The sequence below is a fragment of the Arvicola amphibius genome, chromosome 12 (genome assembly GCF_903992535.2).
Source record: "Arvicola amphibius chromosome 12, mArvAmp1.2, whole genome shotgun sequence".
Classification (NCBI taxonomy): Eukaryota; Metazoa; Chordata; class Mammalia; order Rodentia; family Cricetidae; genus Arvicola; species Arvicola amphibius.
Window position 1 is genome coordinate 65,162,654 of NC_052058.2, and position 13,305 is coordinate 65,175,958.

Consider the following 13,305-nt stretch of genomic DNA (forward strand, 5'->3'; position numbering starts at 1 on the left):
TCCTCTCAAGATCTGTGAAGAATTTTGATGGGATCTTTAAGGGGATTGCATTAAATCTATAGATTGCCTTTGGTAGTATTGCCATTTTTACTATGTTGATCCTCCCAATCCAAGAGCAAGGGAGATCCTTCCATTTTCTGGTATCCTCTTCAATTTCTTTCTTCAAAGACTTAAAGTTCTTGTCAAAATAGGTCTTTCACTTCCTGGTTAGGTACGTTACCCCAAGATATTTATGCTATTTGTGGCTATCGTGAAAGGTGACGCTTCTCTGATTTCTTCTCTGCTTCCTATCCTTTGTGTATAGGAGGGCACTGATTTTTAGAGTTGATCTTGTATCCCACCACGATACTAAAGGAGTTATCAGCTGTAGGAGTTCTTGGTGGAGTTTTTCGGGTCACTTATGTTACACTATCATATCATCTGCAAATAACGAAAGTTAACTTTCTTCCTTTCCATTCCAATTCCGAATCCCCCTTGATTCCCCTTGTATTGTCTCTTTGCTATTGCTAGAACTCCTCCAAGCACTATATTGAAGAGATAAGGAGAGAGAGTGGACAGCCTGGTCGTGTTTCCCTGAATTTAGTGTGGGATGGCCTTGAGTTTCTCTCTGTTTAATTTGATGTTAGCTGTCGGCTTGCTGTAAATAGCCTTTATTATATTTAGGAATGACCCCTGTATCCCTAATCTCTCCAAGACCTTTATCATAAAGGGGTGGTGAATTTTGTCAAATGCTTTTTCTGCATCTAATGAGATGATCATATGTTTTTTATCCTTCAGTTTATTTATATGATGGATTACATTGATAGATTTCGTTGTTGAACCAGCCCTTGCACTCTCTGGGATGAAGCCTACTTGATCGTAGTGGATAATTTTTCTAATGTGTTCTTAGATTCGGTTTGCCAAGTACAATCTATCTCAGGGATGCAAAGAGCTCAACATGCACCAATAAACCTACAATGTCACCAGAATGAAGGGTAAACCCCTGTGAAAATCTCAGTGGATACAGAAAAGGCATTTGATAAAATTGACCCCTTCTTGATAAAAATAGATGGAATATACCTAAATAATAAAGATCATGTAATAGCCAACCATTAATATCACACTGAGTGGAGGAATAGCTGAGATCTCCCTACAAACAGTGATGCACACTTCCACCCAAAATAACACTGGGAGGCCTAGTTGGAAAATTAAGAGAAGGAAATGCATGCATTTAGACTAGAAAGGGAATAGCCCAGTTGTCACTGATTGCTTAGTCAACCTGACAGAAGCTGTAGTCATCTGGGAAGAAGGAGCCTCAGTTGATGAATGGCCTCCATCAGATTGGCCTTCTTTCTCCTCCTTCTCCTCTTCCTTTTTTTTTTTTGAGACAATATTTCTTATTTTGTAGGTTTGGCTGTCCTAGAAATTGCTGAGTAGACCAGACTGGCCTCGAATTTAGAGGTCTGCCTGCTGGGATAAAAGGTGTGAACCACCATGACCAGTGGTTGTCATTTCTTCATGGCTTTAGTCTTTTGTGTCTTTGGAGAAAGACCTTTTTCTTGTCATATCCTTTATTTGTGTGTCCCTCCTTTCTGTTTCTCCTCTTGAGTTTTTCTTACAGTAGTGAGATGCTACAGATTTCTCCCAGTTTTGTTGTGGTTGTTTTGGTTATTTGTTTGTTTTTCAGGGTATGTAGTCCTGGCTGGCCTGGAACTTGCCATGCAAACTGGGATGGCCTCAAACTCTGAGAGCTCCATCTGCTTCTGCCTCCCTAGTGTGGGGACTGAAAGTGTGCGCTGCCACACTCTGCTTTTCCCTCCTCTGTTAAAGCTCATCCATCTGGATACAGGAATCCCAGTCTGGAGCAGCCTTCTTTCAGGGCTGTCTCTAACCTGCTGTTAGACATCCTCCAAGTTCTTCATTTCAGTTACTGCCTTTTTCAGTTCTTGGGCTTATAAACTTTTAGATTTCCAGTTCTTTACCAAAAATTTCTATTTATCCTTTAATAACTTGTCTTTTGTTTTTCCAGTGCTAAGGATCAAGCAGAACGACGCATGTGCCAATCAAGAGTTCTACCACCAATCCTCATCCCTGGCCCTAATAACTTCTAAATATTAATAACTATTTACATTTAAAACTATGATAATTGGCACATCTGATTCTCCCTTAGGTTTTGCAAAATCATTTCTATTTTGTCATAGTTCTGAGCCAATTCTTTTATGAGCCATATTCTGATTGAATCTTGACACTATCTCTACAGTTCTAGAGTTGACCTGAGACTGGTACCATTTTTTTTAAGATTTATTTATTTATTAAGCATACAGTGTACTGCTGGCAAGGAAGGCATCAGATCTCATTACAGATGGTTGTGAGCCACCCTGTGATTGCTGGGATTGAACTTGGGACCTCTGGAAGAGCAGTCAGTGCTCTACCCTCTGAGCCATCTCTCCAGCTCGACTGGTACCAATTTTAAATTGTTGTTGAATGTTATAACATTCACTTCATCCCCCACTTAGCAGACCATTTAGGTCTAAAGCAGATCACCTTAATTTAAGCAGAGCCTGAGTTGAAATGAAGTCTAACTCTAGGTGTTTCAAGCTCTAACCTACCTCTTCCACCATTTTCTCTGAGGTGTGTGGTTTAGGGGTTCAGGGGAAGTCTCATATGTTTACTAGACCATCTGCTTCTTAGTAGATCCTGAGTCTAGGTTAGCCCACTCCTCAGAAGGTTGACATGGAAGATACTGAAAATCCATTCTCCCAAACCCATGGAGATGCTAAAAGTTCAGCAATGCATTTTCACTCTGTTGTGTATTTGTTAGGAATCCTTCTGAGCAAAGGGTTGCCTTGGTCCATTGATAGCATTGTTGTTCAATGTAAAACTACAGGAAGAGTCCAGCGGTGGTGGCATGCGTCTATAATCCCAGAACTCAGGAGGCAGAGGCAGGAAAATCTCTGTGAGTTCAAGGCCAGCCTGGTTTATAAGAGCTAGTTCCAGGACAGCTAGAACTGTTACACAGAGAAAACTTGTCTTAAAAAAACCAACTAACCATTCAAACAAGCAAAACTACAGGAAGAAACATCACTTAATTTTCTATAGCAACAAAGATACAATTTTAAATAAAATGGTAATACCTGTAAGAGTACATAGTGAGCAAGGAAAAAAATGAGGTTGTGAAGGGTTTAAAATAAAGAAAACAAAATGATGGACAATTCTCAAGTCAGTTTGAACATTCCTGTTTACTTACTGATTCACTGGTGAATGTCATGGAAAAAGACAGAATAAACAGCTGGCTTGTAGTTATTTCTCTGTGTAACTCTAAAAGGCAGGGTTTTGTAGCATGAATAATGAAAACCCGGAGACAAAATTGGGGTTCAACCTAAAGATCAGAAAAGCAAAGCAGCCAGGCACTGGCTCTTACCTCTACCTCAGTCCGAAATGGTGATCCTGCCTCCAGGAATCTCGAATAAGACTGAGCTGAGAGCTTGTCTCCTCCCATCTTATATTCCTCTCTAATGCTGGGATTAAAGCGTGCATCACCACTGCCCGGCAATCTATAGCTAACTAGTGTGGCTAATGGGATTAAAGGTTGTGTGCCACTACTGCCTGGTCTATATGGCTGGCCAGTGTGGCTGTTTCACACCTCTGATCTAATAATAAAAGCAAGGTTTTATTTATTAAAATATAAATGAAATATCACTACAGGGTTTTCTCTTCATGTTTTAAAAATGAAATGAGACAGAGAAGGTATTTTTCTGTGACCTCACAGTGAAGTAGTCCACTGTGTTAACAGTAGGATCCAGGCTCTATTCTTCAGGCTTTTAGAGTTTAGTGGTTGCCATGACTAGAAACTGTGGATTTCATGAAGACCCAGTCAAGGACCAAGAAATACCTGCAGACCCACATCTAGTCCCCTGTCATTGACTGTCTCAGGAATAAGCATGCTCATCATCACTCCTCTCTTCAGAGAGTGACAGAAAACTGTAGCTGGTATTTCTGGATTTATTGCATTTGGTTCTCCACAGAGAAAGCAAGGAAATTAGAACACAAGCTTACCAAAGAAGCACCCACTGGGTACAGAGGCACTTACTGCAGTGTTTACTTGCTGTTTAGTTAGAAATCTATGGGTTCTAGTAGGCTGGAGCATGGCAAACAGGGCTCTGGTCAGCCTTGCCTTTCTCCTCATGATGTGGAAGGGTTTTCTATCTGTCTGTCTATCTATCTATCTATCTATCTATCTATCTATCTATCTATCTATCTATCTATCTGTTGCTTTTATTGGTTAATTAATAAAGAAAACTGCTTGGCCTGATAGGTCAGAACATAGGTAGGCAGGGAAGACAGAACAGAATTGTGGGAGAGAGAAGGCAGTGACTCAGACGCCATGCCTCTCCTCTCTGAGACAGACGCCATGGAGCCAGCCACCAGGTCAGACATGCTGAATCTGTCCCGGTAAGCCACCACCTTGTGGTGCTACACACATTACTAAACATGGATTAAAGCAAGATCTGAGAATTAGCTAATAAGAGGCTGAAACTAGTAGGCCAGGCAGTGTTTAAATGATTACAATTTGTGTGTTGTTATTTTGGAGCATAAGCTAGCCAGGCGGCCAGGAGCCAGTTGGGAATGCAGCCCACCGCCTCATCACTATTCCCTCAGCCTTGATTAAAAAAAAAAAAACATTGGGCCATATTCCTAAAGCTAGCCACCAAGGTTTATTCCCTTATTTGATTACTTCCTCCTCCCGAATCTGACTACCAAGATCCAGCTGTCAAACTATTGAAGTCCAGCAATCAATAGCTCCCTTTCGGCTGCCCTAATTAACATGCCCAATCAAAACAAACCAACTCATCCTAACATAGTGTTTCCCATTTAACCCTTATAAACCGTCATTTGCCCATGGGCCACATCTCTCTTCTCTCTATCCAGAGGCAGTCCTTTGTCCCCCAGGGACAAATACCCTTCCCTTCTCCCATGTTCCCTTTCCTCTCTCCCTTGTCTTCTATCTCCTGTCTTTGTCTCTTATTCCCTGTCCTCACTCCCTCTGGGGCAATCACATCTCCTCTGTGCTGAGAACTTGGTTTTGGAATGTTTTGTGCCAATTCCAGTTCTTTCAGGAATGAGTCTTTCAAGGGCATCTGTCCTTGCTTAGATTTTATAATCTAGTATTGAAACAGTGATATTACAAACAATTTGTCAATGTTTCCTCCCCTCACTTTTCTAGGTATCTCCAAAGTTCTTCCGAACTTGATTGTTTCTCTGGACATGTGTTCTTTCAAGTTAGAAAACTTCCTAGAATTTTCTACCATGCCCCCTGAAGAGTGGGCTGCAGTCGATGAGAAGATCAATGAGATGAGGTTTCAGTTGGACACGCTGTTAAACATTATTGGTACCGTTCCACAGTACCTGGACATGGATTCTGGCGCGTAAGTTCCCAGGCTCTTCTTTTTGGGGTAGATGTGTCTAAAGCTCTAATCTAATAATCCAATAGTCTCAGTGTATTTATAGATTTTAAAACCTTTTTTTTATTCTTCTAAAAAAGAAGCTTTGTATGTTATGGTGAAATAAGATTTCTGTTACTGTCATGAAATACAGGTGGCTGGGCTCTTTCTTCAGAAAAGAGACTTATTTTTACTTACGGTTTCACAAATTGAAAGTCTAAATAGCATGGTGCTGGCTCTGTCAAGGGCTCATGACAAATGACATCATGGCTGGAATGCAGGTAGGAGGGAGGGAATCACATGGCAAGTCAGAGGGATTTAGTTCATTCTTCTCCAACAATTCTGGAACTACCCAGAATCTCATGGAGTACCCCAGTGACCTAATTACCACTTAGTAGGCCATACCCTTAAAAGTTTCATGACCAAGCAAAAAAACCTAGCTTTCCAAAACATGAACCCCTGGAAAATACAAAACAAAACAAAACAAAACAAAACACCCCACAGTCAAACCATATAACCCACCTAGCCTATACCCCATCCCCCTCCTATGGCCCTAATCAACCACTAATATGCTTTCCTTCTCCACAGAGAGATCAAGGAAATTAGAACACAAGCTCACAGTTAAATGTAGTTACATTTGGGAAGGAAAAAAAAAAAGAAACTTCCCAAATGTAACTAATGTTAATCAATGCACACAATACTATTAATGGCTCCTCCTAACGTGTATTTTGATGTGGGCCTACATTTAACAGTGATTATTTTGCAGGCAACCTTCCTTTCATGCGAACTGTTTATAATGAGAACAGCAAGTAAACACTGCAGTAAGTGCCTCCGTACCCAAGTGAACTAGCTTTTGATACAGTGACCACTAAGGGACACATTCAAACCACATCTGAGCTACAGCCATAGCCCACTTCTTTGTTCCCAAGTCAACACTGTGTCCCTTCTCTCATTTCTGAATGCGGTCATTGGACCCCACCTCAGCTTTTCTTGCCAATTCTAGATAAATATCTAGTGTTGGTTAATTTTATGTCAGGTGACATGAAATGGAGTCATTTTGGAAGAGGGACTCTCAATTGAGAAAATGCCTCCATAAGATTGGCCTGTAGCAAGTCTGTATAATGCATTTTCTTGATTAATGATTGACATGGCCCAAGGAAGCAAGCCAGTGGCCTCTGCTTCAGTTTCTGCCTCCAGAGCTGAAATAAACTTTTCTCCTCAAGTTGCTTTTGGTCATGATGTTTTATTACAGCAATAGAAAGCTTTAACTTTCAAAGAACTTCCTTTCATTTTAATTGATTTTCTCCAGAGTCTTTCTGTGCTCCAGGGTATTGATTTTTATTACAACTATGATTTCCTTCATCTTGCTTTTTATTTTATTGTTTTTAGTGCTTCACCACCTCCTCCATCCATAGTGTGGCACACATTAACCACACATTCTGTCTGTCACTTAGGGAACCCTCTCAGCCCTTCCCATGGTCTTAAGGTGAACCGTTAGGTCATGGACTTGAGACCCTTGTTTAATATTTGAAGCTATCAATTCCCATCTAAGGATGTCTGAGTTACACTATGGTGTCTCCTTACTTGCATTAACCTCAAAGTACCTGATGATTAATCTTGAATTAATATTTGCTGACCCATTTGTCATTTAAATTTCACATGTTTGAGTTTCCCAGTTCCTTCCATTTGTTGACTGTAATTTCATTCAGTTATGTAACTTTGGCTTTTGAATAAGTTGAGGTTTGCTTTGTGAAGCAGTGTCTTCATCCTGGAGACTTCTGGCATTTTCACTTTGATGTCTCTGTTAACAAATCTCCGTGACTATTGTGCTTGGAAATTGTTGAACTTTCTGTTAATTATTATTTTTCCATAAACTTATGTCATTTTCAGCATTGTTTTTTGAAATTTTTTTCTTTTTTATCATTTCTGGAAGCTTTCAATAGTTTAGTTTTTCAAAGTTAACTTATTGTTTTCATTGGGGTGTGGGCTGTGCTGACTCTGCACAGTCATGCCAGAAGCCAATCGCTGAGAGGATTTTTAAGGTTAATTAACATTCCACAAGAAGGTCCTCCTAGCCCAGGAGTGAACAGCATGTGTGTTTACAGTGGAGACAGAATTTTGCAGGTAGACTGTACAGTGTCCCAAGGGCATCATGCTAGTTGACATCTGTCTCTTGTAGTTAGGATGGTTGTCTCAACCTAACCAACCTATCAGGAACTCAAGGCTTTGAGTCATTTTTGCCTAAGTTCTTAAATCTTCTCAATACCCACACTTACTATGTCCCTCTTTTGTCTCTCTGATGGTGACTTGTATATTCGACTCATGTTTCTTGTGTTTATTTTGCCTGCTTTTTTCCCTACAGGACACTCCAAGGACATATATTTGATATGATTCAACAATGGCTTTTGAAGATAAACAATGAAATCACCAATGGTAACATTGAACTTCTTCGACATGTATGTATTTGTATGACTTTGCGGGGTTCGATTGTGCTTTGGTTGGGGGATTTTCTTTAAGGAAAAACAGGGCCCTGCTGAAGTAGACAGTTGGAAGTGCAAACTGGAAGCTTATATAATAATTATTCAAATTATTCAGTGGAGAATTTAAAAAATTATCCGAGTGGGCGTCACATGGTAGGACTCAATATTTGTCTTGTGACACAAGGAAGAACATTCTAGCACTGTTAGAATCTCATGACATTGCTATAGCAACCCTCTTCAAAAAGTGTTTGATTTACTGTTAGGAGTTTAGATCCATGGAGTCATGTATTTATTTCCTTTGTATTCTAGAATTCACCCTTTGTATAGGAGCACTTGGAAATGCCCTTATGTGCTCCTTTATTAACACTGAGATATTGTCGTGTAGTTAGTCCACGGAGGAGATGGGAGAGACTGATAATGCCTTCGGGAAGTGGGGGAGTTTGTCTTTCTGTCCATCAGCTACACTTTCTATTCCGTTTCCCCACTGCCAGTTTTGGCTATTGTCCCTTTTCCCTTTTGTTCCATTTGCTCTATGCCTGTCTGCAACATTTGTCTGTAAACTTTTTCTTTTCTTTTCTTTTTTTCTTTCTTTGTTTTTCTTTCCTTTCTCTTTTTTTCCTTTCTCTTCCTTCCTTCCTTCCTTCCTTCTTTCTTTCTTTCTTTCTTTCTTTCTTTCTTTCTTTCTTTCTTTCTTTCTTTCTTTCTTTCCCATGTGTGTGGTATGTGCCTGTGTGTATGTGTGTATGCATGTTTGCAAGTATATATATGAGCATGTGTGTAGAGGTCACAGGTTGATAGTCGATGTCTTCCTTAGTTTCTGTTTGCTGAGGAGTATTCTCTCACAGAACCAGGGCCTCAAGGATTCAGTCACTAACTCAGCTAGTCTAACTAGCCAGCTTGCCCTGGGGATCCTGTTTCTTCTGATTACTGGGGCACAAGCAGGTCACTGTGCCTACCCAGGTTCTACCAGGATTTTGAACTCTGTCTGGTCTTCAGACTTGTGCAGCAAGTGCTTTATTCTGTAATTCTCTTAGTAAGAAAAATTGAAGAAAAAGTTATTTCTAACTTGTTACTAATTTGCACATCTGAATTATTAAAATGCTTTCTGTTATAAAACATATACAAAGTCAAAAGAGATTTTTTAAAAACTCAATATTTTAAAATAATTTTGAAATGGTTCAAAACACTGATGAAATCAGAGGGTTTCTCCAGCCCTGCTTCTTAAGCGTTTTAACTGTAGGTTCACCATAAAGCCTCTGGGAGTCGCTCCAGAGCTTAGCTTACTTTGATGCCTTTTGGCAGACACCACAGCTCACAGACACAGATCTGAAGTGATGCTCATAATTAGCTGTATTTGTTACATGATGGCGCTCATTTCTGAGTCTGTGAACTATGCAGTGGGTTCTTTTCCACCTGCCACCATGTACATTTGTTCTTCATGCAAACAGTAGCCAGAGTAGCGTTTCTGCAGTTTATGAACGCTTCTCAGTTCGTTGAATCAATTTCTATTTGTAAGACTTTATAACAGATTAGAAAGTCACTTCCAGGCTGTTGTGTAAAGAAGTAACTCAGAGGGGTGTGGTAGTCCTGGCACTTGGAAAGCTCAGATAGGAAGATGATCATTATCAGTTCAAAACCAACCTGTGGGACTGGAGAGATGATGGCTCAGCGGTTAAGAGCATTGCCTGCTCTTCCAAAGGTCCTGAGTTCAATTCCCAGCAACCACATGGTGACTCACAACCATCTGTAATGAGGTCTGGTGCCCTCTTCTGGCCTTCAAGCATACACACAGACTGAATGTTGTATACATAATAAATAAAAAATAAATATTTTTAAAAAAGCATTAACCATCATCATCATCATGAACAAAAACAAAAACAAAAAATCCCCACCAACCTGTGCTACGCAGTGGGTTCCAGGAAAGCCTGGGCTACAAAGTAAGACCTTCTCTTAATACACACACATAACACATACATGTAAATAAGTAAGGCTGATCTATTGATATATGATTCTTTCCACCAACCAATTCACACTGAGATGGAGTTGCAAACAGCTGTGGATTAACAAAATAAGTTCTCTTTAGCATATTTCATTTACTTGCTATTACACTACACTACACTACACTACACACACACACACACACACACACACACACACACACAAAACGCAATTTTGTTTTTCCATGCTGGGAACTAAACCGAGACCTTGCATGTGCACCAAGCTCTCACTTACATTCTGAAGGGGCAAATTAAGTATTCTTTTAAAAATGAGGTAATTAACTATTATTATTTTTGAATCGGGGTCTTGTTACATAGCACAGGCTGGCCTTTAGTTCATTATGTAGCCCAGGCTTGCCTCTAGCTCCTGATCCTACTATATCTATAGTCTTCAGACTGCTAACATTTCAGGCCTGCCCCACCCCATCCTGCTTCCTTCTTTCTCTCCCTTCCTCCTTCCCTCCCTCTCTTCCTTTTACTTTTTTTCCTTTTATTAAAAATTTCTGTCTCCCTCCCCCCTCCACTCTCCTTTCCGAAGAGCAGTAAGGGTTCCCCGCCCTGTGGGAAGTCCAAGTTCCTCCCCCCTCCATCCAGGTCTAGGAAGGTGAGCATCCAATCAGGCTAGGCCCCCACAGAGCCAGAATGTGTAGTAGGAGCCAAATCAGGTGCCATTGTCCTTGGCTTCTCAGCAGCCCTCATTGTCCGCCATGTTCAGGGAGTCCGGTTTTATTCCGTGCTTTTTCAGTCCCAGTTCAGCTGGCCTTGGTGAGCTCCGATTAGATCAGCCCCACCATCTCGGTGGGTGGGAGCACCCTCACGATAGCCACAAATAGCATAAAATATCTTGGGGATATTTTATAACCAAGGAAGTGAAAGATCTATTTGACAAGAACTTTAAGTCTTTAAAGAAAGAAATTGAAGAGGATACCAGAAAATGGAAGGATTGGGAGGATCAACAAAGTAAAAATGACAATTCTACCAAAAGCAGTCTATAGATTCAATGCAATCCCCATCAAGGTCCCATCAAAATTCTTCACAGATCTTGAGAGGACAATAATCAACTTTATATGGAAAAACAAGAAACCCAGGATAGCCAAAACAATCTTATACAATAAAGGAACTTCTGGAGGTATTACCATCCCTGACTTCAAACTCTATTACAGAACTACAGTATTGAAAACAGCTTGGTATTGGCATAAAAATAGAGAAGTCGACCAATGGAATTGAATAGAAGACCCGGATCTTTACCCACAAACCTATGACACCACCTGATTTTTGATAAGGAGCTAAAAGTACTCAATAGAAGGAAGGGAGCATCTTCAACAAATGGTGCTGGCATAACTGGATGTCAACCTGTAGAAGATGATGAAAGTAGATCCGTGTCTATCACCATGCACAAAACTCACGTCCTTTTACTTTTTAAACTATCAGCTAAGTCCCTAAGTAGCCACTGCCCTTGAAGAGTTGTAACCTGGAACAAGTTGGTTCTGTAGTGGATTTTTTTTTCACATTGGGGGTCTGCCACCCCAGTTCCAAATAAATGCACAGAGACTTATTCTTATTTATGAATGCCAAGCCTTAGCTTGGCTTGTTTCTAACCATATTTTCTAACTTAAATTATCTGGTTTCTCTTTAACTACATTTTGCCTCTACACTTTTTACCTTTCTTCATTTATTTTTCTTCCCTTCTTAGCTTCCATGGCTGGGTAGTGTGGCTGGGTGTGACTGGCCCCTGGCATCTCCCCTCCTTCGTCACTTCCCTCCCTCCCCCTTCCTCTTTCAGAGCCTAGATTTCAACTCCTATTTATTTTCTCTGCCTGCCACCCCTGTCTATTGCTCTCCTGTCCTGCTATTGGCCATTCAACTCTTTATTACACCAATCAGGTGTCTTAGACAGGCAAAGTAACACAACTTCACAGAGTTAAGTAAATGCAACATAAAATAATGCAATGCAACTTTACACCATTAAACAAATAGTCCACAGGATACACAAATGTAACAATCTTAAACTAATATTCCACAACATGGTTTATAAAAGAGAAACACTCTTCAGTGACCTCTGCCTTGAGAGCTCTGAATCAGAATTGCAGCCAATCTGTTTCAATATAACAATGATAATATTCGTTTTCTATTTGTTAAAAATCATGGAAATAAATGATAATCTTTTGGCTTTCTGTTTTAATTTTAAATTCACCATGGTTAATTGCATGACCTTGATTCTGCCATTTAATGTCTATCATATAACTTGGAAATGAAGAAAATAGTATCTATTTATGTTGATTTCAAAGGAAGGTTCAAGGATGGATTGATGTTTTAGGTAAGCAAAAATGAGTTATTTCCATGGCAGGATAACCCAGGCGATTGGCATGTGACAGAACTGTTAGGAATGGTGGGAGCAGATGGAATGGGGTAAGAGAGGGAGCATTCTCTTAACTGTTGGGGCAGCTGGCCCAATCCCTGCGTTCAGGGGCGTGGCTGCTCCAGCGGGGTAGCATTCCCCTTAAATAGGATTGGGGAGCCGGAAGGCGCCCCATTCTTTTGCGCTGCCCCGCGCTCACCTTCGGCTCCGCTGGACCCTTGGTTCTGTAAGTTCCCTTATCTCCCCTTGTATTAAAATTGAGTAATTATAAAAGGACTATTTTTGGTTATTTCCAATCTTCGCCGCTTCACTTAACTCTTCCTCGGGCAAGATCACCACTTGTCTTGATGCATTAATTTAAGTGTGAAATACACATTAACCAACACTGCTTTAGGTCATTCACAACCTCTCCCTCTTACTGAAAGGAAGGCATAATGCTTTATGTACTTAATATTTTTTTTTGAAACAAGGTTTCTCTGTGTATCTCTGGCTGTCCTGGAACTCACTCTCTACATCAGGCTGACCTCAAACTCACAGGAATCTCCTTTCTCTGCCTCCGTGAGTGATGTATTTGCTTTTTATTCATTCAACAAGCATGGAGTACCTACTTACTCCCTGCTAAAGACTTTAAGGTATTAAGGGATAAACACAATGGTTTATGCCTCAAAGAGACATCCAGGTCAATTGAGAAGATAGAAGTATAAGTGAATAATAGTAGAGATATTTAGAAAGTACTATAGCATCTTAGGAAAGGGGACAACCTAATGTCAGTGGAAACTAAAATCTTAGAAGCTGGGGAGATGGCTCAGTGGCTAAGAGAGCTTGCGTCTTTTGCAGAGGATCAGAATTTAATTCCAAGTACCTATTTTGGTCAGCTCACAATGGCCTATAACTCCAAATGGAGGGCGTGTCCAAAGATGGCTTCTGGCCTCCTAGGGCACCTCGCACCTCTGTGCACATGCATGTTTATACACACACACACACACACACACACACACAAATAAAAATAAAATAAATCTTTAAAAAAGAAAGTAGAGGGGAGCTGGAGA

At 40.4% G+C, this 13,305-nt stretch overlaps 1 protein-coding gene across 1 annotated transcript in view; it reads left to right on the plus strand.

Annotated features, from left to right (window-relative positions):
• The window catches only part of Axdnd1 (axonemal dynein light chain domain containing 1), an 82,666-nt gene that overhangs the window by 40,688 nt on the left and 28,673 nt on the right, over positions 1 to 13,305 (plus strand). The window contains exons 16-17 of the mRNA XM_038348565.1: positions 5,204 to 5,405; positions 7,783 to 7,876. Of these exons, the coding sequence (XP_038204493.1) occupies positions 5,204 to 5,405; positions 7,783 to 7,876 (296 nt within the window). The remainder of the gene's footprint in view (positions 1 to 5,203; positions 5,406 to 7,782; positions 7,877 to 13,305) is intronic.